This window comes from Candoia aspera, chromosome 9 (genome assembly GCF_035149785.1).
Source record: "Candoia aspera isolate rCanAsp1 chromosome 9, rCanAsp1.hap2, whole genome shotgun sequence".
Taxonomy (NCBI): domain Eukaryota; kingdom Metazoa; phylum Chordata; class Lepidosauria; order Squamata; family Boidae; genus Candoia; species Candoia aspera.
The window spans coordinates 23399681-23412228 of record NC_086161.1 but is presented as its reverse complement, the minus strand read 5'-3'; the positions used below and the strand labels follow the sequence as shown (position 1 = coordinate 23412228).

General features: G+C 47.2%; 1 protein-coding gene across 2 annotated transcripts in view; it reads right to left on the bottom strand.

Moving 5' to 3' along the window:
* Positions 1-12548, bottom strand: part of GFPT1 (glutamine--fructose-6-phosphate transaminase 1) — a 49180-nt gene that overhangs the window by 17534 nt on the left and 19098 nt on the right. The window contains exons 9-13 of one of the 2 annotated variants that reach the window (XM_063311504.1): positions 8344-8397; positions 6188-6293; positions 3465-3628; positions 1605-1700; positions 1042-1139 (exon numbers count right to left, since the gene is read on the bottom strand). In XM_063311504.1, coding sequence (XP_063167574.1) covers positions 1042-1139; positions 1605-1700; positions 3465-3628; positions 6188-6293; positions 8344-8397 — 518 coding nt within the window. The remainder of the gene's footprint in view (positions 1-1041; positions 1140-1604; positions 1701-3464; positions 3629-6187; positions 6294-8343; positions 8398-12548) is intronic. The other variant, XM_063311505.1, reaches the window with a different exon arrangement.

Genomic DNA, 12548 nt, shown 5'->3' with positions numbered 1-12548 from the left:
GTCAATTAATCTGGACGTACTCACAAGTTAGGAATTAGCAAAGACTCAACCGGTTATCCACCAACATCTAGATCCCCCTAATATCTCTAATCCTACCCTCAATCATCTGAGATTTGCATAAATTTAAGTAAAGCACCATTAGGAAGTTGCAGGTCCATTTGTGTGCATATTTATGTGCATACTATCTATTCCATACCCAGGCTGGTAAATTAACAACCTCACAGACACTGGTCCTGTTTCAATAGGATTCAGAGGTCTAACTTGCCAGGCTGTTCAAAGCATCTGAATGGGTGCTTTGCTGCATTCACCAGCGCTGGCACAGCATATCAAAAGGGGACGAGGCTTCAGTCGCATGGTTGTGGATGTCATCTTGACTTTTTTGACCCCCCTGCAGACACCCATGAACAGATGAGTAAAAGCTGCAGTGTCAGTAGTGTGACACACATTTTCCTGGTGCAGGACATTGCTAACTGTTTAAATTCAAATTGTTCCGTTTGGTCTCGTGGTTAAGGTGCTGGGCTAGAAACCAGGAGACTGAGAGTTCTAGTCCTGCCTGAGCCTGGAAGGTGGCTGGGTGACCTTGGGCCAGTCCCTCCCTCTCAGCCCAAGAGCCAATCAGGTGTGGTATGAGAGTTCTAGTCCCGCCTCAGGCACGAAAGCCGGCTGGGTGACCTTGGGCCTGTCCCTCCCTCTCAGCCCAAGAGCCAATCAGGTGTGGTATGAGAGTTCTAGTCCCGCCTCAGGCACGAAAGCTGGCTGGGTGACCTCGGGCCCGTCCCTCCCTCTCAGCCCAAGAGCCAATCAGGTGTGGTATGAGAGTTCTAGTCCCGCCTCAGGCATGGAAGCTGGCTGGGTGACCCTGGGCCAGTCCCTCTCTCTCAGCCCAACCCACCTCGCAGGGTTGTTGTTGTGGGGAAAAGAGGAGGAGGAAGGGGTATTAGGGATGTTCCCTGCCTTGAGCTGTATATGAAAAGGAAGGCAGGATAAAAATCTTTAAAAAAAAGAAGAAGTTTGAAACACTACTTAAGCTCAGCTACTCACAGCAACGCCTGCATGATAACTTGTTCCACAAGCAATGAGGATCAGGCGCCGGCAGCGCTGGATCTCCTTGATGTGATCTTTCAAGCCCCCCAGATTCACTGCAGTAAGTAATGATACAAAGGCTTAAGGAAAACAGAACTCAGAGAAAAACAGAATAACTTCAGCGTAAAGGCTTTCTTTAGCGACTCTTACAAAAGGAGGCTCAGTGACTCTCCCCCTCGCCCGTAAGAGAAGGGGCCAGTAACAAAATAGGCTACAGCGCCAGGCAAAGCAACCTCTGGGGATAAACAGAGAGCAAAGTCGCCAGGGGGGGCTTATCATGCGACAAGTTGGCCCACGGCAAATAGAGCAGTCAAGATCCACCCCGTCCTCAAGGAGGAAGAGAACTTGCTCACAGAGAATCAGCAGCAGAGAAGCAGAGTTACCATCATTCTCCAGTGTTAGAACGAAGTCTGCAGATCTTCTCTGTGAATGAAGTCTATCTGACTTAACTGCACTTTGAGAGACGGAGCTTTATATAAAAATCTGATGCTCTGAGCAGAGCACCATCCCGAGGCCGTTACCTGTGCAATCATCAAAGTTGACTCTTCCCCTCATGGTGTTCACAACCGATTCCGGCTGCTCAAATATTTCCTTTTGCATGAAGGAGCTGAAGTTACCTTGAAAGAACAACAGAAAGTCCATTGAACAGAGGCAATATTGCACTCGGGTTTCAGAAATAAAGCCACCTTCACTGCAATTCTATGGCTGTAACTCAACAGAAAAATCCTTTCCACCATCCTGAAAATACAAAATTATCATGTTCATCATACAAATGAATAATAGGTTTTAATTTAGATCTTTAAGGCAAATGCATGCACGTTGTTTTCTTGTTTTGAAAGTTTTGTCTGGGTTTGTAATTCAGATTATATTTTAAAATGGAATTAAGGCTACTTACTGAGTTGCCACTTGCAACGTGGTTTAAATTTTGGAATGAATCTGAAACTTGGCTATCTGGGCTGGTAAGTGAGAGAGCTGCAGCTTCAATACCTCTGGACAGCACAACATTTTGACACTTTTGGTAAGTATTACTTCAACACTAAATTCCATTTCAAAAGGTTCCCTCTAGTTCGTAACATCCAACAGTATGAACCAATGCTGGAAAGAAGATACTGATTTCCTGAAACCAACAATCTGGGTACAGATATAATTGACAGAAAGTTAAGAATTGGGCCTTCACTCTATTTTTGGAGGCTTTTTAGATATAGACATATTACTGTCATATAAAGCCTTACCATCTGGAGTACTTTATATTAAATTTTAGAAAAAAAATCCAAGGTTACACAAGACTCTCCTTTTTAAACTGATTAATATGTCATTGGAAATGCAAGAAGGAAAAACTTTTTTAGGATGCTTTGATCCAGAATAAAGCTGCAATCCAACAGACCTTTATCTAGGACTAAACCAGCATCCTACTCATTAGGACTTCCTTCTCAGTAAATGTGTAAAAGACGGTTCTTTCATTATTTTTATTTAAGAATATGCACACTGCCTTCCAAAATTTTCCCAAGGCAGCTTACAATTAGTATCATCAAAAGCACTCAGTCTGTATCTCACAAATGAAAGCAAAGAACTGCAGTATAAAATGAATTTGCAAAACAGTAGACTAGTCAATTAAAACATCAACTCCAACAGCCACTGAATAGCAAGGACATAAACCGCAGAAATAAGATTAATGAAAAGGTAACCTTGGAATACAAAGAGGGAAGTAATATTGAAAGTTCTGGAAGAATCAAAAGGTCTTTCTGGATGCTGGATTCAGCAAAGTGCAAGGGCAACATCTAAAACAAATCACATCACAAACCACTGTGATTAGAAGCCATGGTTTATGGCTTAATGTGTCATGTAAGCTCAGTTAATGGGGCTTATTCAGCAGGTCATGGTTAAATTAACCACGATTCCTTTCAAAACTAAGTGATTAAATTAAACTAAGATTGGTTAAATTAAACCAAGATTCCTTTCAAAACTGATGGGTCAGTCCCGCTGGCGTCAGTAGATGCTGCCTTGTTCACATATGTTTAAAATGAAAAGGAAAAACAGCCTACGAACAGCTGAGTGAAGACGGCAAAGAATAAGAAAGAGAAGTCAAACTTCCCAATTCCTCTACTGGCTCAATGACCTTGGAGAGGAGGACACATGACTACAAGAAGAGCTTGTGGAAGGATCTGATGCCAGCTGAACAGTCATGAAATACTGACCTTGAAGGAGTCTACATACCCAGGGCCAAATGAGTCCTATCTGAGAGCACTTGAAGGAACTTTCTAAGGATCCAGCCGAAAGGACACAGCAGAGCAAGACTGTAGATTTACACACGGAGGAACTGGGAACAATCAGAAGCAGACTGGAGAGCAAACGTTTGAGAAGTCCTAACCCTCAGCCTGTACCTTTCATGATCTGCTGCAGCTCCATCTGCAGGGTCTGAACAGCCCGGCCAGGGTGATCTCCAGCAGTTCGCTTGATCCGATGTATGGAGAGGCGGCCCTCCACCACGGCTGCCACGTCATCGTCCTCTAGAAAAATCACCCGGTTGGTGTGTTCAATCACAGCGCTGCAAGGGAACGGTCGAGAATGGCTGAGTGTCTCTCGAGGGAACCCACACAAATAAATTTAGAAGGGGACGCTTGTGAACACACCTTTATGAAAACAAAGTGTTTTTTTAATAAAAAAATTGACTCTGAAACCAAGTGAGATCTAGAGAATTTGTACCATTATTGGTACTCCTTCTACCAACCATGCCAGTCAAAGTAGAGTGGCACTCAAATGTTTAACTTAAAATTCATGTGAAAGGAAAGTAGGATGGGTTGCGAAGGAGAACCTCTAATGACAAGTCTTCATTGTTCACGTAAACTTAGTTATTTCACTGAAAGACACTTTCCAACTTGTACAGCAGCAGCTTCGTTTTCTTCTTCTTCTGCCCTTCCGCTAAGGAATTCAGTGCAACGTTGCTTGATGCCCTGCCCATTTTGTCCGCAAGGTAGGGTTTGACCTTGAAGTGCCCATGTCCAATTATGTAACAAGAAACCCCGCCCCCTTTCCCCATCTGGCTCCCTACCCCATCGACTTGGGCTTTCTTCATGTTCGTTCCATTTAAAGAAACAGGAGGCCAGCATTCTACCAAGCAAATGGTCAGCCTGTAGCATTGGCACAACTAATAAGTGTTGCACCGAGGGATGTTTCGCCAATGATGGGCACACTTAGCTTAGCTCCCAAGCCCAGGCAAGTTCAGCCTGGTTCATGCTTCAAAGGTAGACCTCTGGAGAACCCCAGGGTGATGGGCTTGACTAGGAAGTTGAAGAAACATGGAAGAGAGCTGCAAGCCACTTCCATTATAAGCTACTGATTGTCGGGCCAAGATAGTTCTGACGCTTAACGCACTGTATAATCACCTAAGTGGAAAGGCCTGCAAGTTCAAATCCCAGTAAAGGGCTCAAGCATATGCACTACCTGTGCTTGATGAGTCCCAGTAAGGACAAAACCAGTTGCACACTGACTCCTACTGATCGGTAGCAATTATAGCATCAAATCGAATTGTCCATTCAGTCATACCCGACCCTTGGTGATTCCATCAGCCAGCTCTCTCCATGATTTCCGATCTCGTACAGCTTCTTTCAGTTGCTTTGTATCTTGGCCTGCGTCTGCTTTGATTACACCCAACCAGCATGTTCTTTGGCGGCGGCGTCTTTTGCCACCGACCGTTCCAAGCATAACGACTTTCTCCAACGAAGTTGACCTCGTGACACGACCGAAGTAACTAAGTCTAAGTTTTGTTATTCTGTTATTAAAAACGTGACCGGTTTTACGCGCTTCAACTCTTCTTTATTTGTTATCTTTGCAGTCCAAGGGATGCGCAAGAGCCTCCTCCGGCACCATAGTTCAAACAAATCAACTTTCCTTCCATCCAGCTTGTTCATCGTCCAACTTTCACAGCCATGTGTAGTTACGGGGAACACGACGGTGCGGACTAGTCTACACTCGGTCGTCAAGCTGACATCCGTGCTTTATATTTATGACATCCTTGAATTGTAGCATGCACTTCCACTTTGCTGCTGTTATCCCCAACAGGTACAAACCAGGAGATCAAAGCCACAGAAAGACTGGAATTACCTTTGCTGGGAACTGGCTATAACAACTGAATCCTGCATGTCTGATTGTGCTGGATCACCTCCTCGTTATAATCCAGCAAATTAGCAAGGCATCTGCCTGAGCCTTTTTCAAATGAGTTGTGTTATCTGCCCAAAGTTGTGTTTTAATATGGGTGGCAATACAAACCTTTGAATGAATGAATGAATGAATGAATGAATGAATGAATGAATGTCTAGCTGTTCTGGACTTCAAAAATGTTTCAGCCCCCTTTGCCTAGGTAATGGTTCCTGCCTATCTCCATCAAGCTCATCTTCCTTACTCTCTACAGTGGCCAAGAAAATTCCACGGACATGTCCATGAAGTTACCAGGAGTCAAACTTCACAAGCCCATGAGAGATATATTTTTTGTAATTTCAACCATCAAAAGATTATCTAAACCAGGGATGGTTAACATCCCATGGCTCAACATCCTAAGACTGGGTCACCAAAATCCAGCCACGAAAACGGGCTATTACCTGCAGCATTTTTTTTCCTCCAAAATAATGATTAAAATAAGAAAGAGAGGCCTTGGTGAGATAAATCTCTCCAGTTTCCACCCATCGCCCCCCAAACAGACCGAACAATGCCACTAAAATCCAGCCAGTTCATGGTCAAACAGCAGCAGCACCATCCTGGGGGGAAATGAGAGCAGCCGGTCTCCTTCAACATCCCTGCTCCCGTTCCTTCCTTATCCCCCCACCACCACACCCCAGATAAAAGTGTGAACAAATCAGCTCCTTCCCTTCCAGGGATTGGGGTCACGCTTTGGTGACGCCTTTAGCTGGGCGGGGGCCAGGTTACAGCCCCCCAGGCTTGGAAAGCTGCCCCCGGATCTTGCACTACTTGAAGGGACCAAAAGAGGTCTTTAACGGGTGACGATGCAACCCGCCTCTAGAAGCGAGGGTCCAACCCAGCACGCAACGGTCAAGGCCGCCACTCCTTCCTCTGGGGAACCACGCCAGCGCCCTCCGCATGTGCCACGGACCTGGCGTCTGACGCGAAGTAGTACTCCACGGCTTTCTCCTCCACGGGAAAGAGGCAGGTGGTGCTGTCCATGCGGGAGAGGCTACAGGTCCCCTTCTTGTCTTTGCCTGCAACACCAGAGAGCGCCGTGAGATGCTGCGTGGAAGCCCAAAAGGTGCCGTGTGTGTGAACGCGCGTGGCTGCGGTGCTCTTCTCGCCCAACCGTGGTACCAACAGGAAGCTTCCCATTCTCCATCCTCCGGGCTCAGGAAGGCTCCCCCAACAGGAGGAGAAGTGAAAGAGCAGCCCCTCCTTCACGCATCAGCAGAGCATGCGCAGGAGCCACTCCGTGGAGCCCGGCCTGCTTCGGCTGGGAAGTGCCCCAGGGAGGGAAAAACCGGGGGGGGAGGGTCAAAAAGGTCAACGTGGCAGCTGCAGCGGAGCCGTCAAAGCCCGGCACGGGTTGGCTTCGATCGCACGGCCACAGAGACCGCTTTGACTTTCCCCATTCCCCCGTGAGGATAATCACGTCAGAAGGATCGCTCTGTTGGTTGTGACACCACGGTCCGTCTGTCTTAATCAAGGTCAGGCTTTCAGCCAGGCTGGTTCAAGAGAGCTTTCTACAGGGGACGTTTTAAAAAGAGCAAAGGACCGGCTATCCTTGTCGGTAAACAACAGCAGCAGATCTTCAGGGGTTCCCAAACTGGAATTTAGTTCAGGGAGGGTCCCATGTCCGATGGGAATCACCACTAAGGCCTATTGCTGGAGAGGATGCACAGGACGGGCAGGCTGTGCTAAGAGGGAGGGAGGGACGGACACACACACACACACACACACAGACGGTATGCCAAAAGTCAGGGCCCATAGGCCAATCCCAATATGCTTTATTAATTTTTTTTTCTCTCAGAGAAAGTGTCACTGTACTTAGGAATGTTCACAGGCCACGCGTCAAACGAGCGAGGAAGTGTTTAGGAGAATGTGGCAAGTAACTTAAACATTTAATGTAATTTATATAATACATTGACTAGGGGGCCTGACTTTTGGGACAGCCTGCATTTTGAGGGAGAATAATGGATGAACGGCCTGCTCTCAGATTACCTAACGTTCTTCGGGAGAAAAAAAAAATCCTCATCCTCAACGTGGGCGCACAACCATCTTCGCCTCAAGGCTGTGCAACGTCTTTGTGCCCTTTGGCAAAGGGCGTCGCCAGGCTGGAGGGGCAAAAACAGCCGGCCAAGTGGGGTTTGGATGAAGTGGGAGCTCAAGGTACTGCATACTCAAGACAGTAATTCTGATCCTGACAGCTAAGCCAACTTCATTTGGAAGGGGGAGGAGCAACATGATGCAAGACACTCATTTCATCCCTTACCCACCCGCAAAATGCAGGGAGGGAGGAAGGAAGCCTGCCCTTCTCCAGGCAGGGCTGAAGGGAGAAAGTGAAGGGGAGACCTTTTGGCCATCCCTCCTGATACTGATACAGCCTTCCAAAGTCAGAAAAAATATCTAAATATTTGAGGAAGCGTTTTTATACACCAGTGAACTAAAAAAAGACTGAAAAAGCTGCTGTTCCTTAAAGACAGGATACCTTTGCCCATTGCCTCAATGAATTTCCACCAACACAGCTGAAACATTTCCATTTTGATCATGATTAGCCGGCAAAGTGTTGTAAATAGCATCAAGTGTCATGAATACATTCTAGAGGACGGCAGGAAACCCAGCTTCCATGTTGATACCGGCATTTTAAACAATTAAGCCAGTGCCGCGGGTCAGTCCAACATCCTACATTTGGGTATCAGAATAAACATCAGGAGACAAGAGGGAAATGAGGTCAGGGCAAAGGAGGAGCAGAAACGGGTTTGGGAAGTGAAAAACCCCATCACAAGAACTGCATGCAAATTTTCCCCACACACGAAACCTCTTTAATGGGTTCCTCCTGATTTCCACCGAGCACACGAGGTGAAATGGGGCACCCCTGATTCTTGGCCCTCAGAAACTACCCGCACGCCTGCCCCACTCTGAAAAGCAACCGAAAGAACGGAAGCCGAGCGTGCAACGCAAGGCTCGCTCACCCTCTCGAGTGGAAAGCAGCAAACCCCTAATTAAAAAGGTTGTACGTGTTTTGATTTATTCTCTGAGATGCAGCAGGATTGGTAGAATTAAAAGTTGGGTCTCAGGCACCTTCTTCCAGTTTTTGGGGCACGCCATCAAATGAGAGATCTACAGACTGTGTGGCTGAAAGTGCAATACGAAAAGCAACTTCAGAAAGTCATCAACAGCAATACAGATCTCAGCAAGGTCAGTTTAGCATAAAAACCCAGAGCCAGCTTCCTCAACCGGGTGCCCTCAAGACTGCAACTGCAAGGGGCATGCTGGCCGATAATTCTGGGAATGGTGGTGCCCACCCAATGGGCAGACTGGGAAAGGTGGCTTTCAGTTAGGGGTTCAAACAGAAACCATGATAAGTAGTGGGTGGGATTAGTACAACCGCCCTAGAAATGTCCAAGTCTCTTCGTACACTGATGCAATCGTCTCTGGGGATTGAGAAATGGAGGGGAAAAAATACTACATGCTGCAAAAAAGAGTTGTATTTTTCCCATCTTTGCTTTAGCCACTGACCTGGCAGCATTTTTCATTAGCCAGAATACCAATATTAGGCTTTATATCAGGGCCCTTTCAGTCCTTTGAGGTAGACCTCATGAATGACTGGACTTCTACTTGATTAAGAGGCTAGATCAGTGTTTCTCAACCTTGGCAGCTTGAAGATGGGTGGACCAACTCCCAGAATTCCCCAGCCAGGAAGGCTGGCTGGGGAATTCTGGGAGTTGAAGTCCACCCATCTTCAAGCTGCCAAGGTTGAGAAACACTGGGCTATAGTAACAGGATCTTGCAAGATGACAGCATTTTCCCTCCCTCCCTTCCTCCCTCCAATACTCAAGTGAGTGAAATCAGAGCTAGTCTGCATTTCTCTCTGAAGTTTTCTACCTGTCCTGGACTTAATCATGCTTTGCTAACTGCCATCACATAGTTTCTGGTAGGTCATTCCCATGGTCTCAAACTCATGGCTTTACTAGCCATTTTCTGCCACCTGCAACAGAGTTTAGGTGAAAGCCTGCCTGGGGGGGGCGGCTGGGGGGACATGCAACCCTCAGCTCACCAGGGCCCCTGTGCAAGAATGCCACACTGCTCCATGCCTGTTGCACGGGGTGTAACCAGGGAGGCAGGAGCAAACTGGACAGATGGACCGATGTGGACAACCGGGGGGGGGGGGAGAATGGGGGGGACGGGGGAGTGTCATCTTGCTGGTAGCCAGAAGAGCAGAGAGTGACTCACTCGACAGACCCACAGCAGGAGAGGTGGCAGCCCTCCGCTCTGGCCAGGCACTCCAGAGGTTCACCCTTTGGAGAGAAGCGCAGGCTGGCTCTGATTTCACTCTCTTGAGTATCAAAGCGGGGGAGAGAAAATGCTGTCAGCTTGCAGGATTCTATTACTATAGCCCAGTTTTTCTCAATCTTGGCCACTTGAAGATCTGTGGACTTCAACTCCCAGAATTCCCCAGCCCGCAAGCATGGAGCATCATCCTAGCTTGGACCAAGGGGGCAGGAGTGGGGGGAGCCTGCTGTCCTCATTTACCTGTTCCTGGTAGGGGACGGGGGGCGGGGCAGAACTGCTTCTTCTCCACCTAAGGGAGGATTCATAGCTCCTGGAGAGAGTGCAAAGCTGCTCCCCACTTCCAACGGTTGCTCTTCTTTCGTGAGTGGGGGTCCTTCTACTGTTTCTTCTCCCCCCACCCCGGCCAACTTTGTCTCCATCAGCCAGTCTGTCTAGCTGGGGGAGCTACTGGAGCTCTCACACCGTCAGTAAAAAGCAGAACACATTTGCCGTTCCAAAACAGAGGAGAGATCGAAACAGGCCAACCTCCACCGTAGAGAGAATCCAACAGTCCGTTTTGCAGGGCAGGGAGGAAAATGAACGCAAAAGCGTTTGATTCTTCTCTAGTTCCCGAATCTTCAGGGTTCGGCTTTCCAATTTCTTCAGTGAATATTGCTTATGCAATATCTTGGATTTTCCTGTGAGCTGAACTAGGTGGCTCCAGTGCTGCTTGCCTGGGTGAAGCCAGACACCGGTTGGCTCCCGTGTCCCTTGTTATACCCACTGTTATACCCACAGGGAGCCGTGCCACCTTCTTGGGGATAATCATCACCAGCCGAGACACCGGTGCCCTGCAGAGCGCGCTCTTTCCCAATTGTTGTTTCAGGCCAGGTGAGTTGGAGACCCTTGCAGATTGAACATGAACAGCAATGGACCCACAGTGATGCAACAGAGGCGAGGATTCCTCCTCCCTCCTATGTGAACACTGACTTCTTATGCACCAGCAAGTTCTCTTGGGAAGGGTAGTGTGAGATAGAGTGGAAGGTAAGAGCAGAGAAGGTGTGAGCAAGGCAGAAAGGAGGAACTTCCCCACTCAGGTATAAAGATACACGTACAATAGTAGGTCAGAAACTTGGGCTAAGCTACCTCCAAGAGCTGTTTCAAGAGCAGAAGGTGGGAGCTTCAGACCCCCATTTTACACAGTACCCAGAAATGTACCCATTTCTACTCTGTTTGCACAAAGGCTAAAAGCTGAGCTTCGGAAATAAAAAATTACTCCGAGATGCCTTGTTTATGGGATTGCTATAGCAAATTTCATATAGTCACGTTCAGATGTCAGGGTTATACAGATGAATGAAAAAGATTAGAGAGCCCGTGACTAGATTAAAATCACAGACTACGGCACTGAGGAGTCTGGAAGAACGTGTTTGGGAGGTACCATACAAAACTGGAGATCTGGTTGAATCCCCTGGGGGCATGGGGGGAGAGGAGAGAGGAGAGAGACCGGAAAATCCAATGCCATATATGAGGACAGGGCTGGGACACAGGATGGGGAAGCCCCCGATTTTGAGTATGGAAATACAGGGAGGAACAGGTCAAGGTTTCCAGAGGGCAAAAAAAAAGTCTTAAGGCAGGAACACAAATACGATTTAGACCAGTGTTGTTCAGAGTCTTGAAGGAGCTTGGAGAAATCGTGGGCATGGTGCCAGAAGACCGGGGAAAGGCAAATGTTGCTCCTATCTTCAAGGTAAGGGAAAAAGAGACTCAGGTAACTAGAGATTGATTGGCTTGATGTCAATCCTAGGCAAAAGTCCAAAGCAGATTATGACGCAGACTGTTTGTGAGCACTTAAGAAAGAAAGAATTACTGGACGAGAGCCAACATGGGTTTATCCACACAAGGTGGCCAATTCAACCTGGTGCCCTGTTTTGCTGAAGGAAGGGCACTGATAAACTGGAGGGTGTCCATGGGACAACAGCTAAGTGATAAAAGGTCTGGAAGAAAAAATAATGAGGAATGATTGAAGACTGGTTATGTTTAGCTTGGAGAGAAGACGACAGCTGGGAGACACGACAGCCGCCTTCAAATATCTGAAGAGCTGTCATGCAGAAGATTGTAGGATTGCTCTGTTTCATTCCAGAGATAAGATAAGAAACTATTAGAAGCAGATTTCTAATACATACAGTGTATCAGGAAGAACTGCTTAATGGTAAGAGCGAAGAGCCGCAGACTAGCACTTGGTAGAGAAGCCATGAAGGCCTTGGAAAAGATATTGAAATGCTGTGATGTGTCCATACCTGCAAAGATCAGAATTGTGCAAGCCGTGGTATTCCTGTGACACTCTATCGAAGCAAAAGTTGGACTTTGAAGCAGCAGGACAGGAAGAGTATTGACGCCTTTGAACTTTGGTGTTGGAGGAGATCCCTGAGAAGACTGTGGACAGCCAAGAAAACAAGCAAAATTATTATTGAATGAATCAGCCCAGAATTCTCACTTGAGGCACAACTGACCAGGCTCAAATTATTCTACTTCGGATACATTATGTGAAGACCTAGCAGCTCTCTGGAGAAGGATCTGGTGCTGGGAAAGGTGGAAGGAAAGAGAAGGAGAGGACAACAAGCAGCAAGATGGAGGGACTCAGTTACAGGGACGATGGGTGCACTGTTGGAAGACTTGAAAGACCAGGTTGGGGACAGATTGTCATGGAAAAAATCTGTGTGGTCACTACGAGTCCAAAATGACTTGATGGCACATAATCAATCAATCTATCTATCAATCAGCTGAAGAGATTGCTTCAAAAGGAAATGGATTCTTCTTAGCTATAAGCCTTGAGGTAGAGGATGGATTCCTGTGTAGGAAAGGAGGTTCAACTTGATGATCTACGAAAAGAGATGCTGAAACCCTGGTTGGTCTTTTGCAATGACAGCAGCTGCCAAAATGCTGACATGAAGGATACGCACAGTATACACCAGTGCACCTAGGGAAATGTACACAGCAAAGGGATCTTTCATTTC